The 12,558-nt window shown below is 39.9% G+C and overlaps 1 protein-coding gene across 1 annotated transcript; it reads right to left on the reverse strand.

The window, feature by feature from the left end:
- Nucleotides 1–12,000: 12,000 nt before the first annotated feature.
- On the reverse strand, nucleotides 12,001–12,558 carry LOC142606136 (transcriptional regulator TAC1-like). The gene has a single exon (XM_075777533.1). The coding sequence runs from the start codon at nucleotides 12,556–12,558 to the stop codon at nucleotides 12,001–12,003; it is 558 nt and encodes a 185-aa protein (XP_075633648.1).

Genomic DNA, 12,558 nt, shown 5'->3' on the forward strand with positions numbered 1-12,558 from the left:
CCACTCCTGGAAATGTGAACTAAAACGAAGGAGTCAAATTCAGTTTGCTGGCGCTTGACCTGCCGTCGGCGTCAATTCGGGTCAAATATTCTTGCATTCTTGGGTCCCTAGCCTCCATGGTCCTCGTGACTTGTCCAACCACTAACTGAGAGTCCGAGAACACATGGATTTCCTTTCCACCCATTCTGTGTACCATCTTTATGCCCACCAAGACTACTTCATACTCGGCCTCATTATTAGTAGCCGAGAATGCCAATCTCAAATATTTTTCGAAGACAATTCCTCGTGGGACATCGTGACAAGTCCAACACTGCACCCTCTCGATTAGTTGCCCCATCCACATACACTTTCCAAGCTCGGAGGTACTGCAGCTGTGATCACACCAACTGATTTTTCATCCATGTGTGCCTCTTTCAGAGTTTCTTCTAGCAATGGTTCGGTAAACTCTGCCACCAAGTCAGCGAGGACCTGGCCTTTCACCGAGGTACAAGGCTGATATTTAACATCAAAGGCTCCCAAAATGGTTCCCCATTTTGCCACCTTGCTAGAGTAATTGGCACTGCATAACACCGCCTTAAGAGGCAATTGGGTCAGGACCACCACAGTGTGAGACTAGAAATAATGAGGAAGCTAGCGCGTGGCGTGAACTATGGCCAGAAGCGCTTTCTCCAAGAGCAGATAGCGCACCTCGGCCTCATTCAAAGACTTACTAATGTAGTAGACCGGTCTTTGCACCCTGCTTTCATTCCTTATAAGGACCAGGCTGACCGCGTGGACGGCCACTGCCAGATAAGCAAACAAGACCTCGTCCGCCTCGGGGCGAGACAAAATGGGTGGCCGAGAAAGATATTGCTTAAGCTGTTGGAAAGCTAACACGTAGTCCTCGGTCCATTGAAACCCTTTCCACTTATTCAATAATTGGAAGAAAGGACGGCATCGGTCAGCTGACCGAGAGATAAACCTATTCAATGCAGCAATCATTCCGGTCAATTTCTGGATCTCTTTTATGTTCCGAGGCGGCTGCAAATTCTGAATAGCCTTGACCTGCGCTGGGTTCACCTCTATGCCTCTGTGAGTAATCATGTATCCCAAGAACTTTCCGGACCCCACGCCAAAAGAGCACTTTGAGGCGTTAAGGCGCAGCTTGTACCTTCTTAGCACCTGAAAGGTGTCGGCCAGATCTTTCACGTGTGAAGGTATTGTTTTACTCTTCACCACCATATCATCCACATATACCTCAATGGTCTTCCCTAGTTTCTGTTCAAACATTCTGGTCATCATTCTTTGGTAGGTAGCCCTAGCATTCTTCAACCCAAATGGCATGACCTTATAGTGCTAGTTCCCTGTTGGAGTAATGAAAGCAGTCTTCTCTTGATCCTCCAATGCTAATGGAATCTGATGGTAACCCTGGAAGGCATCCAAAAAACTCACACGATGATACCCGACAGTGGCGTCCACAAGCTGGTCAATACGCGGCATTGGGAATGAATCCTTGGGGCAGGCCTTGTTCAAATCCGTAAAGTCCACACATGCTTTCCACGTTCCATTCTTCTTTTTAACCACAACCGTATGCGCCAACCACTCGGGGTAGAAAACTTCTTTAATAGCCCCGGCCCTCTTGAGTTTGAGCACCTCTTCCTTCACAGCCTCGGAATGTTCTTTGGAAGAACGCCGAGGTGGCTGCCTTCTCGGAACAATGGCAGGGTTGACGTTTAAACGATGACAAATGAAGCTCGGATCTACACCTGGAGCCTCATAAGGATCCCACGCAAAAACATCGATATTGTCTTTCAGAAATTCCAACAACTCCATCTTCTCCCGGCGGCAAACATATGCCGACTTGGAAGAACCTCTCTCGGATCATCGGCTATCAAAAACTTCTCTAACTCCTCACATGAGCCTCCTCTCCCCGTCACCATTCCGTGTGCATCAGAGATGTTAATCGCTATAAGTCTTTGGTGATCAAAGCCGAAGACTCGGCTTCCGTTTGGTGCAAAGACTGGCAGCTCGATATGCATTGCCTGGCCACTGATTGGCTGTCGAGGACCTCTTCAACATATTCCCCAGAGGGGAACTTAACCTTAACATGCAAGGTAGAGGAGACAGCTCCCAAAGCGTGTAGCCATGGCTTGGCGAGGATGGCTGTATATGGGGAGTACACGTCGACCACAATGAAATCCACCTCAACCGTTTCTAAACCAGATTGAACGGGCAAACGAATCTGTTCCTTCGGCACAACGGCCCTTCCTTCGAAGCTTATGAGTGACGAGTCATAAGGAGTAAGATCTTCCAGCTTCAACCTTAGCCCCTTAAATAAATCAGGGTACATGATATCTGCACCGCTGCCCTGATCTATCATCACCCTCCTCACATCATAATTTCCTATCCTAAGAGTAACTACAAGAGCATCGTCATGGGGTTGGATAGTCCCCACCTTATCCTCCTCGGAAAATCCCAAGACGGGCAAATTCAGCTTCAACCTCTTCGGCCTGTACCCTGACTCCTCGGCCTGAGGATGTGAAACTGCCATCACCCTGGTGGAACTCGAGCCGGTCCTACCAGGTGCAGCAAAAATAACATTAATTGTTCCTAACGCCGGCCGAGATGAATTATTCCTCTGATTGTTTGAGCCGGATTGACTGCCCTGCCCGCTAGGTTGACACAAGTGCTGCTTCAATTTTCCTTCACTGACAAGCTGCTCCAAGTGGTTCCAAAGGGTCCAACAATTCTCGGTAGTGTGGCCCACCTCCTGATGGTACTGGCAAAAGAGGTTCTGATTCCTCTTTGTGGGGTCTCCTACCATCTTGCTAGGCCACCTGAAGAAGGGCTCCTTATGAACCTTCTCCAATAGCTGGTGCACTGGTTCTCGGAACACAGTATTCACGGCCTGAGGTGCTACCGAACCGGACTGCCCGATATAATTTCTCCTCGGCTTGTTATTGTGGTATCTGTCCGACCTGAAATCCCTTCTCTCCTGTGGGATAACCTTCTCCTTTCCCTTTCCTTGCTGCTGGTCTTCCTCTACCCTTTTGTATTCATCAATACGATCCATGAGGTGACGTACGCTGCAAACGGACTTTTTAGGCAAAGACTTTCTCAAGTCATGATCAGTAGGAAGACTTACTTTAAAGGTATTGAGTGCCACCTCATCAAAGTCACCATCTATTTCATTAAACATCTCCCAGTAACGGTCAGAGTATGCTTTCAACGTCTCCCCTTCCCTCATGGTCATGGATAACAGCGAGTCCAATGGCCGAGGTACTCTGCTACACGTAATGAACCGCGAAGCGAATGCTCTAGTAAGCTCCCTAAATGAACCTACAGACCCCGATTTAAGGCCGTTGAACCACCTCATAGCAACAGGTTCCAAGCTAGAAGGGAAAACTTTACACATCAGGGTCTCGTTATGAGAGTGCACCGCCATCCTCTGGTTAAAGTGATTCACGTGCTCCACCGGGTCAGTCCGGCCATTGTAGATGGTAAAGGTGGGCTGGGTGAATCTCCTGGGAAGCTTCCCTTTCTCAATCCTCCGTGAAAATGGAGATTTGGAGAGTTGGTGCAACGCCCGGCTCATAGCATCGTTCCCTAAACCCCTAGAAGGAAGCTTTTTGCGTCTGCGAGCTGGCTGGTCGTCTTCCTCACAAGAGGACATTGCACTGGGGGGTGAGCATGACCTTGAGCCGTAACTACCTCCCCGGTCCTCCTCTGAGGAAGGATTAGATGAGGACGGTGAAGACCTACGTCTGGCGTGGCGTAGCTTTCTCTTCAAACGATTAATCTCCTCCTGCATGGCTTTAGCACCATCTTCGTGGGTGGCGCTACCCCCGCCATGAGTATGGCTAGCCCTGGGGTATTCTGTATGGACACTTCCCTCACGATCCCTTCGACGTTCAAGACGCTCGAAAAGATCCTCAGGTTGTGATCCTTGAGACTTTGCATGGTGTGAGCCTAGGCCTGCCATAGTGTCCCAGCTCCTTCTAGACTGGATTCCCCACAGACGGCGCCAATTGTAAGTGCACAACTGCACCTGGACCCAAAGACAACTACGGGTTTAGGCCCAATGAGCCTTAAACAATGAAATTTGTAGAGTGTGGGCTTGAAACCTAGGTTAGAAGTACTGAGAACTTGATAACAGGCTAAAAGTTACAAACACTTGTAAATAATAAACGATAATTGCAAATAGGCCTCCTCGGACATAAGCCGAGGACTACTTCTGTATTATTTCTCTTTCTTTCTTAAAAGTTACAATTCTTAATTTCTTTTTTAGTTCCAGACCGCCCCTTTTCTTTGGCATTCATCCCCCTTAAATACTTCTTTTCCTGATACTTTATCCACGTGTTGCTCTAACCCCCTCCCTCCTAGATATTTCTTTTCTTAGTGCCTTTGAATTGTGACCTCGAAGTTTCGCTTATCAGTCAGTGGGTCACTTCCCCATTAATGCGGCCAGGAGGTAGGTGCGAGTCTTTAATGTGGAGGTGACAAGCCTTTGCTTTTGGTATTTTTCTAACACCTGTACCTCGAAGGTTCGTGGTTTCCCCCTTTAACCAACAAGTCTTTCCGGAATATTGCCTTGACCTTCATAGTGAAGTTTCGAGTTCTCCTGGGTCTATCCGAGGAGAAACTTACCCTCGGATGTGTCCTCGGACCCTCGGCGTATGGACCGATTCGCAGTACTAACAGATTCTTAGCTTAAGAGCAGGTCGGCCCTCCTTGCTACAGCCCAAAGGCCCATATGCCCACTTGGGTCCTTTTACTCCCCACACCATCCATTTCTCTTCCTTTAATTTTGACTACTCTTCTCCCTATCTGTATGTTTGTTTGTTTGTTTGTTTTTTTTTTTTTTAATTTTTAATTTTTTTAATGTTATTCTCTCACAGTTAATTCATATTTTTCTCTCACAAAAAAGCTGATTACCCTCTCCCGATTATTTTGTTTCTCTTGATAGATTTTTTTAGTTCTTTTTTGCATCTCTACTTTAGGTTGATGAGTTTTTGTGTTCTTTATATTTCTATTTTGGGTTGATTGCAATTTGGCATTGGGTTTTCAAGTTGTTATTCTTTCTTCTTCTTCCTTTTTTATTTTATTTTTTATTTTTATTGTTAGATGTTATCCTATTACATTATAAAGATAATTTTATTCTCTTACATGTTATGACTTGGATAATGTGTTGTTTATAACTATACATTTTAAGACTCTTCTTCTCTTCATCTTATTTTTATAATTTATTATTCTTTCTCATCACATTCTCTTGAAAATATGATTTTCCTCTCTCTCTCTCTCTCTCTCTCTCTCTCTCTCTCTCTCTTTAAATTTCTTACAACTCTACTTTAGGTAGATGATTTTTTTTAATGTGTTTTTTTATTTTTATTTTTCTTAAATTTTATAGCTTTACCTTGGGTTGATTTGTTTTGGTATTGTGTTTTTTGAGTTCATTAGCACAAGTCCTCTCCCTCTCTCTTATCGATTTGGTTAAGTTTTTGTTTGTTAATACTTTAGTTATTTTGGAAGTATAAGAATTTGAGTTTATGTCAAAATAAAATCTACATGTCTCTATGTATTTGAATATGTTTATTACTTATTTGAGTAACATCAATTGTAATTTTGTAATGAGTTTTGATTATCATGATAATTTTCCTAAGAGAATGAGAAATTTGAATAATAATTTGAAATTTAAAAAATTTAATTGTATAGAAAAATTAGAAAAACATTATGCACTCTAATAGAAATTAGAAGAATATTATCAATCAAACACACCAAAAATAATAAAATGATATATTTGTAGAGATAGACATATGAAAATACTTTTAAATTTTTATAGAGAATAAATTATACATTATATGCTATATTACAAAATAATTATATACTCCCACGAAACTTGTGGGTTTGTGACTATTAATATTTAAATTTGCAATTTTATCAATTTCACTCCCTTTTTTTTTTTGGCAATTTTCTATTTCTTTAACCTAATTTTGTGCTTAACCCGAATTAGGGATTTCTAAGATTTCTTATTAGTTATCCAAGGACTGTCTTGTTTTAAATTAGTGGCTGGGCATTCAAAAATTTTAATAGAAAATTCAGTGAGGTTTTCTTTTATTCACTTTTGAGTGGATTCCAGATTTCCTTACGTGGATTTAAGGATTTATTCTTGATATAGACGTTATCTATTTCTTGTGGCGACCCATGGTGTCACTTGAAATCCTATATATGTCACCTCTCAATTCCGTGCTAACATGTATTAAGGTGGCATTGATGGTTTTTTCAAAAGAAAATTGTGTAGGAATTGCAGTTGTACGTAGGGTGCATGCGATAATAAATTGCTGCTGTACGTGCCTTTGAAATGGGCACAGGCAGTGTGGAGCGCAGATTAGGTACAAGCATTAGCAGACTAATTAGAAGGTCTACACTAAGCCAGAAAGATGCATTGAGATAGTTCTGGCACTGTTGCAGAAGATAAAAAAATGTTTAGAGCTGCAGGCTCAGTGGTATTAGTAATTTTAGACACTCTAAATCCTCTAATTTCAATATGCATGTCACCTGTTGATGCTCATTTTGGGAAGCCTAGTAAGAAGAAGAAACCCAACAACGTGAGTAGAAGAGAGTTAGTAAATGGATAGAAAAGCCATTAAGCCCAAGCGGTAGAAATAATGGATCATAAGTCCATAAAATAAACAAATGGACCTTGAGGAAGCAAACATGTCTAAAAAGGGTTGGAAAAAGAGAAGTAGCAAACCCATGGGTAGTATGTGATGTAGAAAAGTAAGAATGGGTCACAGCAGTTACAGCGGGCCTGAAGTAATGCAAGTAAAGAAAGTAAGGGGTAATGGAGAATCTATAAGTCCCAAGGATGAAGGATAGAGTAATTGGGCCAGGGAAGCCCAAGGAGTTAGTAAAAGTCCATGAGAAACGCAGAATTAGAAAAAAGGCCAAGGATGCTCAAGGAAAGAAAATGGGTCAACGATGCCCAAAAGGAAATAAATGGGATATAGGAGCCCGCAAGTAATGTAGTAAAAAGCCCAATGATCATACTAGGTCATCAAAAAAGAAATAAGCAGCAAGCCCAAAAGGGCCTAGCAGGTTTGGGTCAAATAACATTACGGCAGGATTAGCAGAATGATGTGGCAAAAATTAATAGCAGGATCGCAAGAAGAAGCAAAAGAGTGGCTTGAAAGAAGGAAGGCTCACAATCAAGCAAAGCCCAGCCCCCTAAAGGAAACAAACCAATAAAGAACGAGGAAACAGGAAAGCAGTTCACGCCGTAAGAAGTCAAGGATGGACGGCAGAATGTGCAGATGGGCCTTCAAACTGCGGCAAACGCATGGGTAGCAGACAGGTTTTGGACAAGCATAGAAGTGAAGCATGCGCAAGACTTAGACACCACTAGCATGTACCCAGCTAATACAGGAAGTGGTGGGTCATGAGTTAGAGGTAAGAGGGCATGGTCTAACAGTAGGGAGAGGGGAAAACCTATTCTGTGGTTCCTGCTTAGGCTCTTTTGGGGGAAGTATCCTTCTGGAATGACATACCACCCAAAAGAAGAAAGGATGAGTTGGAACCACTTAGTGCATGTCCTGAGGGATGGAGAGAGAGAGTACCCACGCCGTGGCAGGTAAGAATGTCAGGGCAAGCAACAAACAAAATAGTCATTTTCGTCTGGTGATGTGGAGTGGCGTGGTCAGCACAGGTAAGTGGTGCTGGCTGAGTAACTGACTAATCAGTAATGGTTGGCAAGGACACCCATACTAGACAAAGGTGGTTAAAAGCTAAAATGATAAAAGCCATCCACAGTAGGCATTATATGAAGAACCCTTGCCGTGCACAATAAAGGGAGAAGGAACATGAACACAATGATAGTAACCTCTAAGAAGAGAATCACAACAACTAAGCAAGCGCCGAGAAAGAAAACGAAAAGAAAAGAAAGAAAGAATTAGAGAGATCAAGAAAACAAAATGGAGAGAATAGAATGGCAGACATGCACCAGATAGGTTGATTCCCTCTCTCCCTATAAAGTCCATGCTCTTTGCTAAAGGCGAAAGATCCTTCTGGGCACGGGTCATTTAGGCCTGTTCCCTCAAAGCAATTAATTTCTTCCTAGAGAGATTATTCGCGTTGAGGAAATGATTCCCTTCTTGATTGAGGCCTTATGACATAACTTGGCATGGCAAATTGACATTTATCTCTTTGATTCAATAAGCTTATTACTATCTCTTCCACGTTTATTTCTACTATTTCATAAAAAGGCAGTCCTTGTCGTTCCCCTTTACTTACTTTTGTTTAAATAGTGAACGTATTTCCTTTGTTATCTTTATTATATCTGCTTGCCTTAACTTCCCATAGTAGTTCTGCCTACCATAGGCATGTAATCAAAAATCTTGACAAACGGGGCATAGTTTGTGCAGAAGCCGGACCAAGGTGGGTTGCAATTGGACCGGTCCCAATTCTCTGATTCAGAACATTTTGGGCCTAGTACAACAAGAGGCAGCCTAGCCCAACATTATAAAAAATGCCCACCACATCACCCAAGTAGTAACTAATAACTAATAAGATGGTGTATATACACTAATGATCTCCGTAATTCTGTTGTAGCTACGTCTACGCTTATACCCCCAAAAGACTAATTAAGTTACAATTATGACTCAATACATGCTGCACAACACACACTCAAACAATCCCAATCCAATTGGATTGGCACAATTTGGGGTATCACAAAATGTTGGGATCTAAACTTCTTGTGTGAATTAAGCAATTCAACTAACAATTTTAATTAGTCACCAAAAATTATAATCACCAAAATTGCTAAGTCAGAATATCAATTACACACAAAACACATAAATTTACGTGGGAAGCATTTTTTCTTTGAATGGAAAGAAAATCTTAGGATAAACTTTGAATCAATCTACTATTATAAATTCACTTATAATATTTTTTCGCAAGAACTCCCAAATTTATCTCCCTTATATATGTCTTACGGCTAATTTTTTTTCTTTACTCTCACAAATACTATGCTCATTGTAGTTTCTTTTTCCTTTCACAGACACTATTTTTCTTTTTACTATGCTCACATTGCGGCATCATCTCTTTCTATTTTCTTTACTTCACAATATGAATCAAAGTCTCACAGATTCTTCCTGATTTGTATGCTTTATAAAACTTTTGCAGAGAAAACTCAAACATTGTTGTCTCCCTCCTTATGTTATCTTCTAAGGGAAAATCCTTTTTTTTTTTCCTTTTAGTTTCACACCCAATTCTATTATTTTTCTTCTCTGTCTCTTGAGCCAAAACCATCAATATCTTTTTATAAAACTCAATTCTTATTCCATGATGGATAATGAATCCATTAGTTCTTTAAAAAGGAATACGCTTTCCTTTCACTCTAAGGAATAACATTTTCCTCCATACCAAAGACACCCAAAAAGAACCAAATTAATTTTTCATTTTCAGGAAGGAAGCCCAGTAAACTTACCAAGTCATAATTGAAATTTAAGACAATTTCTCAACAAGTAGTGGGGTGGCATCCAGCTAGCAGAAGAGGTTCATAATTAAGGGTTGAGCTTCTTCCACTATGTGGCCGAAGAGTTGAAATAAATTATAGTCTATAATATTACCTCGATTTCTATGGCATTCAAGATCTTATGATATGGGTTCACTGCAAATAAACGAGGAGAAATGGATAAAGAAGTTTTTTTGTTTTTGTTTTTGTTTTGGGGCAAAGGGAAATGGATAAAGAAGCCAATACGACATGCAATCAATAAAGTGCATGCATCATAATCTTATGATGGATTCACTCCACCGTTAAATCTTATTGGATGAAGAACAACCTTCCTATGATTTGACATACAATCTGATCCAGGTTTGGTGGTGGAAAAGAACTTTACAAGAAGCTAATAATACGACACTCACATAGGGTTCGTATATTTGAGAAGATTTACCTAACTTTAACCTCTTCTATTGTTCTCCAAAAAGAGAATGAGGAATAAGAAGGGTAAATTCTTAAGCATTTTCTCTCTTCTACATTGTTCATATGTAAGAACCAAGCCTAAGTGTTAAGTACAGTGATTACACAAAACAAATATCATTGGCTTTACATCTTATGATATAGGCCCCCATGTCATTTACCTTATTGTGTCTAGATATGCTTCCAAACTATTGGGGTTTTTAACACATTAATATATTAATCAAACTTCTACCTATAATGTGAAAATAAACAAATTAAAAAGGTTTGAAATTAGTCCATTTAAATAATTTTCTTATTTGGCCAATAAGTTTTGGCCCAAATTACACTTCCTCCTCTCATAATGGGTGGAGGGTAAGTTCATAAATTCAAAACTTATCTAGTGCTGGTGTAATTTAACAAATAAAAATAAAAATATGATATTAAGTTATTGACTCCTAATAGTCACACTATAAGGGAAATTTTTTTAGTGTTGTTGTATTTAGGGTTTGTTTAGATACCGCTTATTTTGCTAAAAACTGAAAACACTGTAACAAAATAATTTTTAAATATGTAAATAGTACTGTGGAACCCAGTTTTAATTTTTTTTTAATAAAGTACTTGTGGGTCTTGTGAATAGTGTACAAGACCCACTGAAAAAGTATAATTTTGCTTTCTCTTCTTGCACGGAACCCACAATACACGTGAAATGCTCTTCTCAAAAAAGAAAAAAAAAAATGTGAAACGCATACGCATTTCAGCACTATCCAAACGGAAGGCTTAGTGCTACCATGGTACAAGTGCGTGTACATGATTAAGAAGTGGTCACTTCACGCAAAGACATATTGGATTAGAATTGTCTCCAAATTTCCTCCCAGGATTTTGCTTTTAGGGACAGTGGTCCTTACAGTCATGCCACTAGATGACAGAAAAGACCTATTGCCTGGTGGAATAATATATATGCATATATACGAGTTCTCAAGATAGGGACAATGATTCTCTACTGATCATTATTCACAACATGTCATGTCAAATTGTCATCAATTATGAAGAAACTAAGAAGAAACATGTAAAGCTCTTGGTAATTAATGAGCTAAAGCTTATCCACATGATAATGCTAGTCCACAACAATTGGTTGGGTGTTCAAATATGCCATTTTTCTGGAAGTACTTCAGGTCATTAAGAAAATTATTCTCTTCACAGATAGTGAAAGTAATCCAAAGTACCTACTATAGACAACTTATCCTGGTTCTTGTGTTATGAGCTATCGTGTTATAACTTATAAGCCCTGGTTTTCACTTTCAATTGATATTTAGGGTTTATGATTTATATCAGATGTCTTCAGAAACGTCCCATTTAAACCCTAATTTGATTTTAAAAAAAACATTTAAACCCTAATTTCAACTGTACATTAAGGTTAACTTTGTTGCTTCACCTGCGTTTCTCCTTGTTCTAAAAGTTCAGAATTGACATAACAAGTAATTTGGTTTCTTTGTTGGTAGTGCAAAAAATTCAGCATGAAACTGCAAAAATGTAATTTGAACAGAACAAACGAAATACTTAAAATAAATGTTTCACAAGTAATACACCACCATATATGCCATAAGTCTACAAAGATTACATAGGCGAACACACGAGAAAGTATCTTTTGTAACAGCTATACCAAGTCATCTATATGGTAATTATGTGAGAGATTGGTGGGATCAATTTTAACAAAAGAGTATCAAATTGAATCACATGACATTCAATAACTGAATTGTTACATAGATAATTATTTGGTATAACTGTTACAAGAGATACTATTTCATGATTACGGAAGTTTAAAATGAGAAAAAACAATAACCAGGTAATAGAAATCTTCTTTACAACGAGATTGAAAAAAAATAAGTACCAAAAAACAATTTCTATAAAGGTGTGAGAGAGTACAATACCATGATATATGTTCAAACTCAGAAGAATTTTTGAGTAGCTTTTGGTGCTGTGTTCAAACTCGGAAGAATTTTTGAGTAGCTTTTGGTGCTGTGTTCAAACTCGGAAGAATTTTTGAGTAGCTTTTGGTGCTGTGTTCAGACTCAGAAGAATTTTTGAGTAGCTGTTGGTGCTGATGGGTCCTGATGCTCTGGCCCAAGTCTAAGTTCAAGGTCTATCCCAGAACCTGACGAGGCATGAGTAGTACTAGTGGTTGACAAATCCTTTTCAATATTCGTATGAAGTCGACTGCCTGGCTTATGATCTTTTTGCGAAGAAGTTTCCACAAACAGTGGAAGTTGCTGAACTTGATTATAATATTCATCACCAACATGGGTTTCATCCCTATCACCTTGTTGACTAGCTAGCATCCAAGGCAATTTCACTGTGTTTCTTTCGTCACTACTAGGCTTGGTTTCCAAAGGCCATGAAGAATTTCTTGGTAGTGTAGAATTCGAGGATGGTTGGCTTTTATTAGTCACCACTCGCTTGAGCACAGCCTTTTCTTTTCTGTGGATATTCATGTGCCCTCCTAAAGCTTGTGCATTAGAAAAACCTCTCTTGCAAAAGGTACAATCATAGGATCTTGCTTGGCTTGCACCTTGGTGATCATCTGAGTTCACATGCTCGGAATTTTCTGGGTTTGGTTGATCAGACTCCAT

The sequence above is a fragment of the Castanea sativa genome, chromosome 8 (genome assembly GCF_040712315.1).
Source record: "Castanea sativa cultivar Marrone di Chiusa Pesio chromosome 8, ASM4071231v1".
In the NCBI taxonomy this organism is placed as follows: Eukaryota; Viridiplantae; Streptophyta; class Magnoliopsida; order Fagales; family Fagaceae; genus Castanea; species Castanea sativa.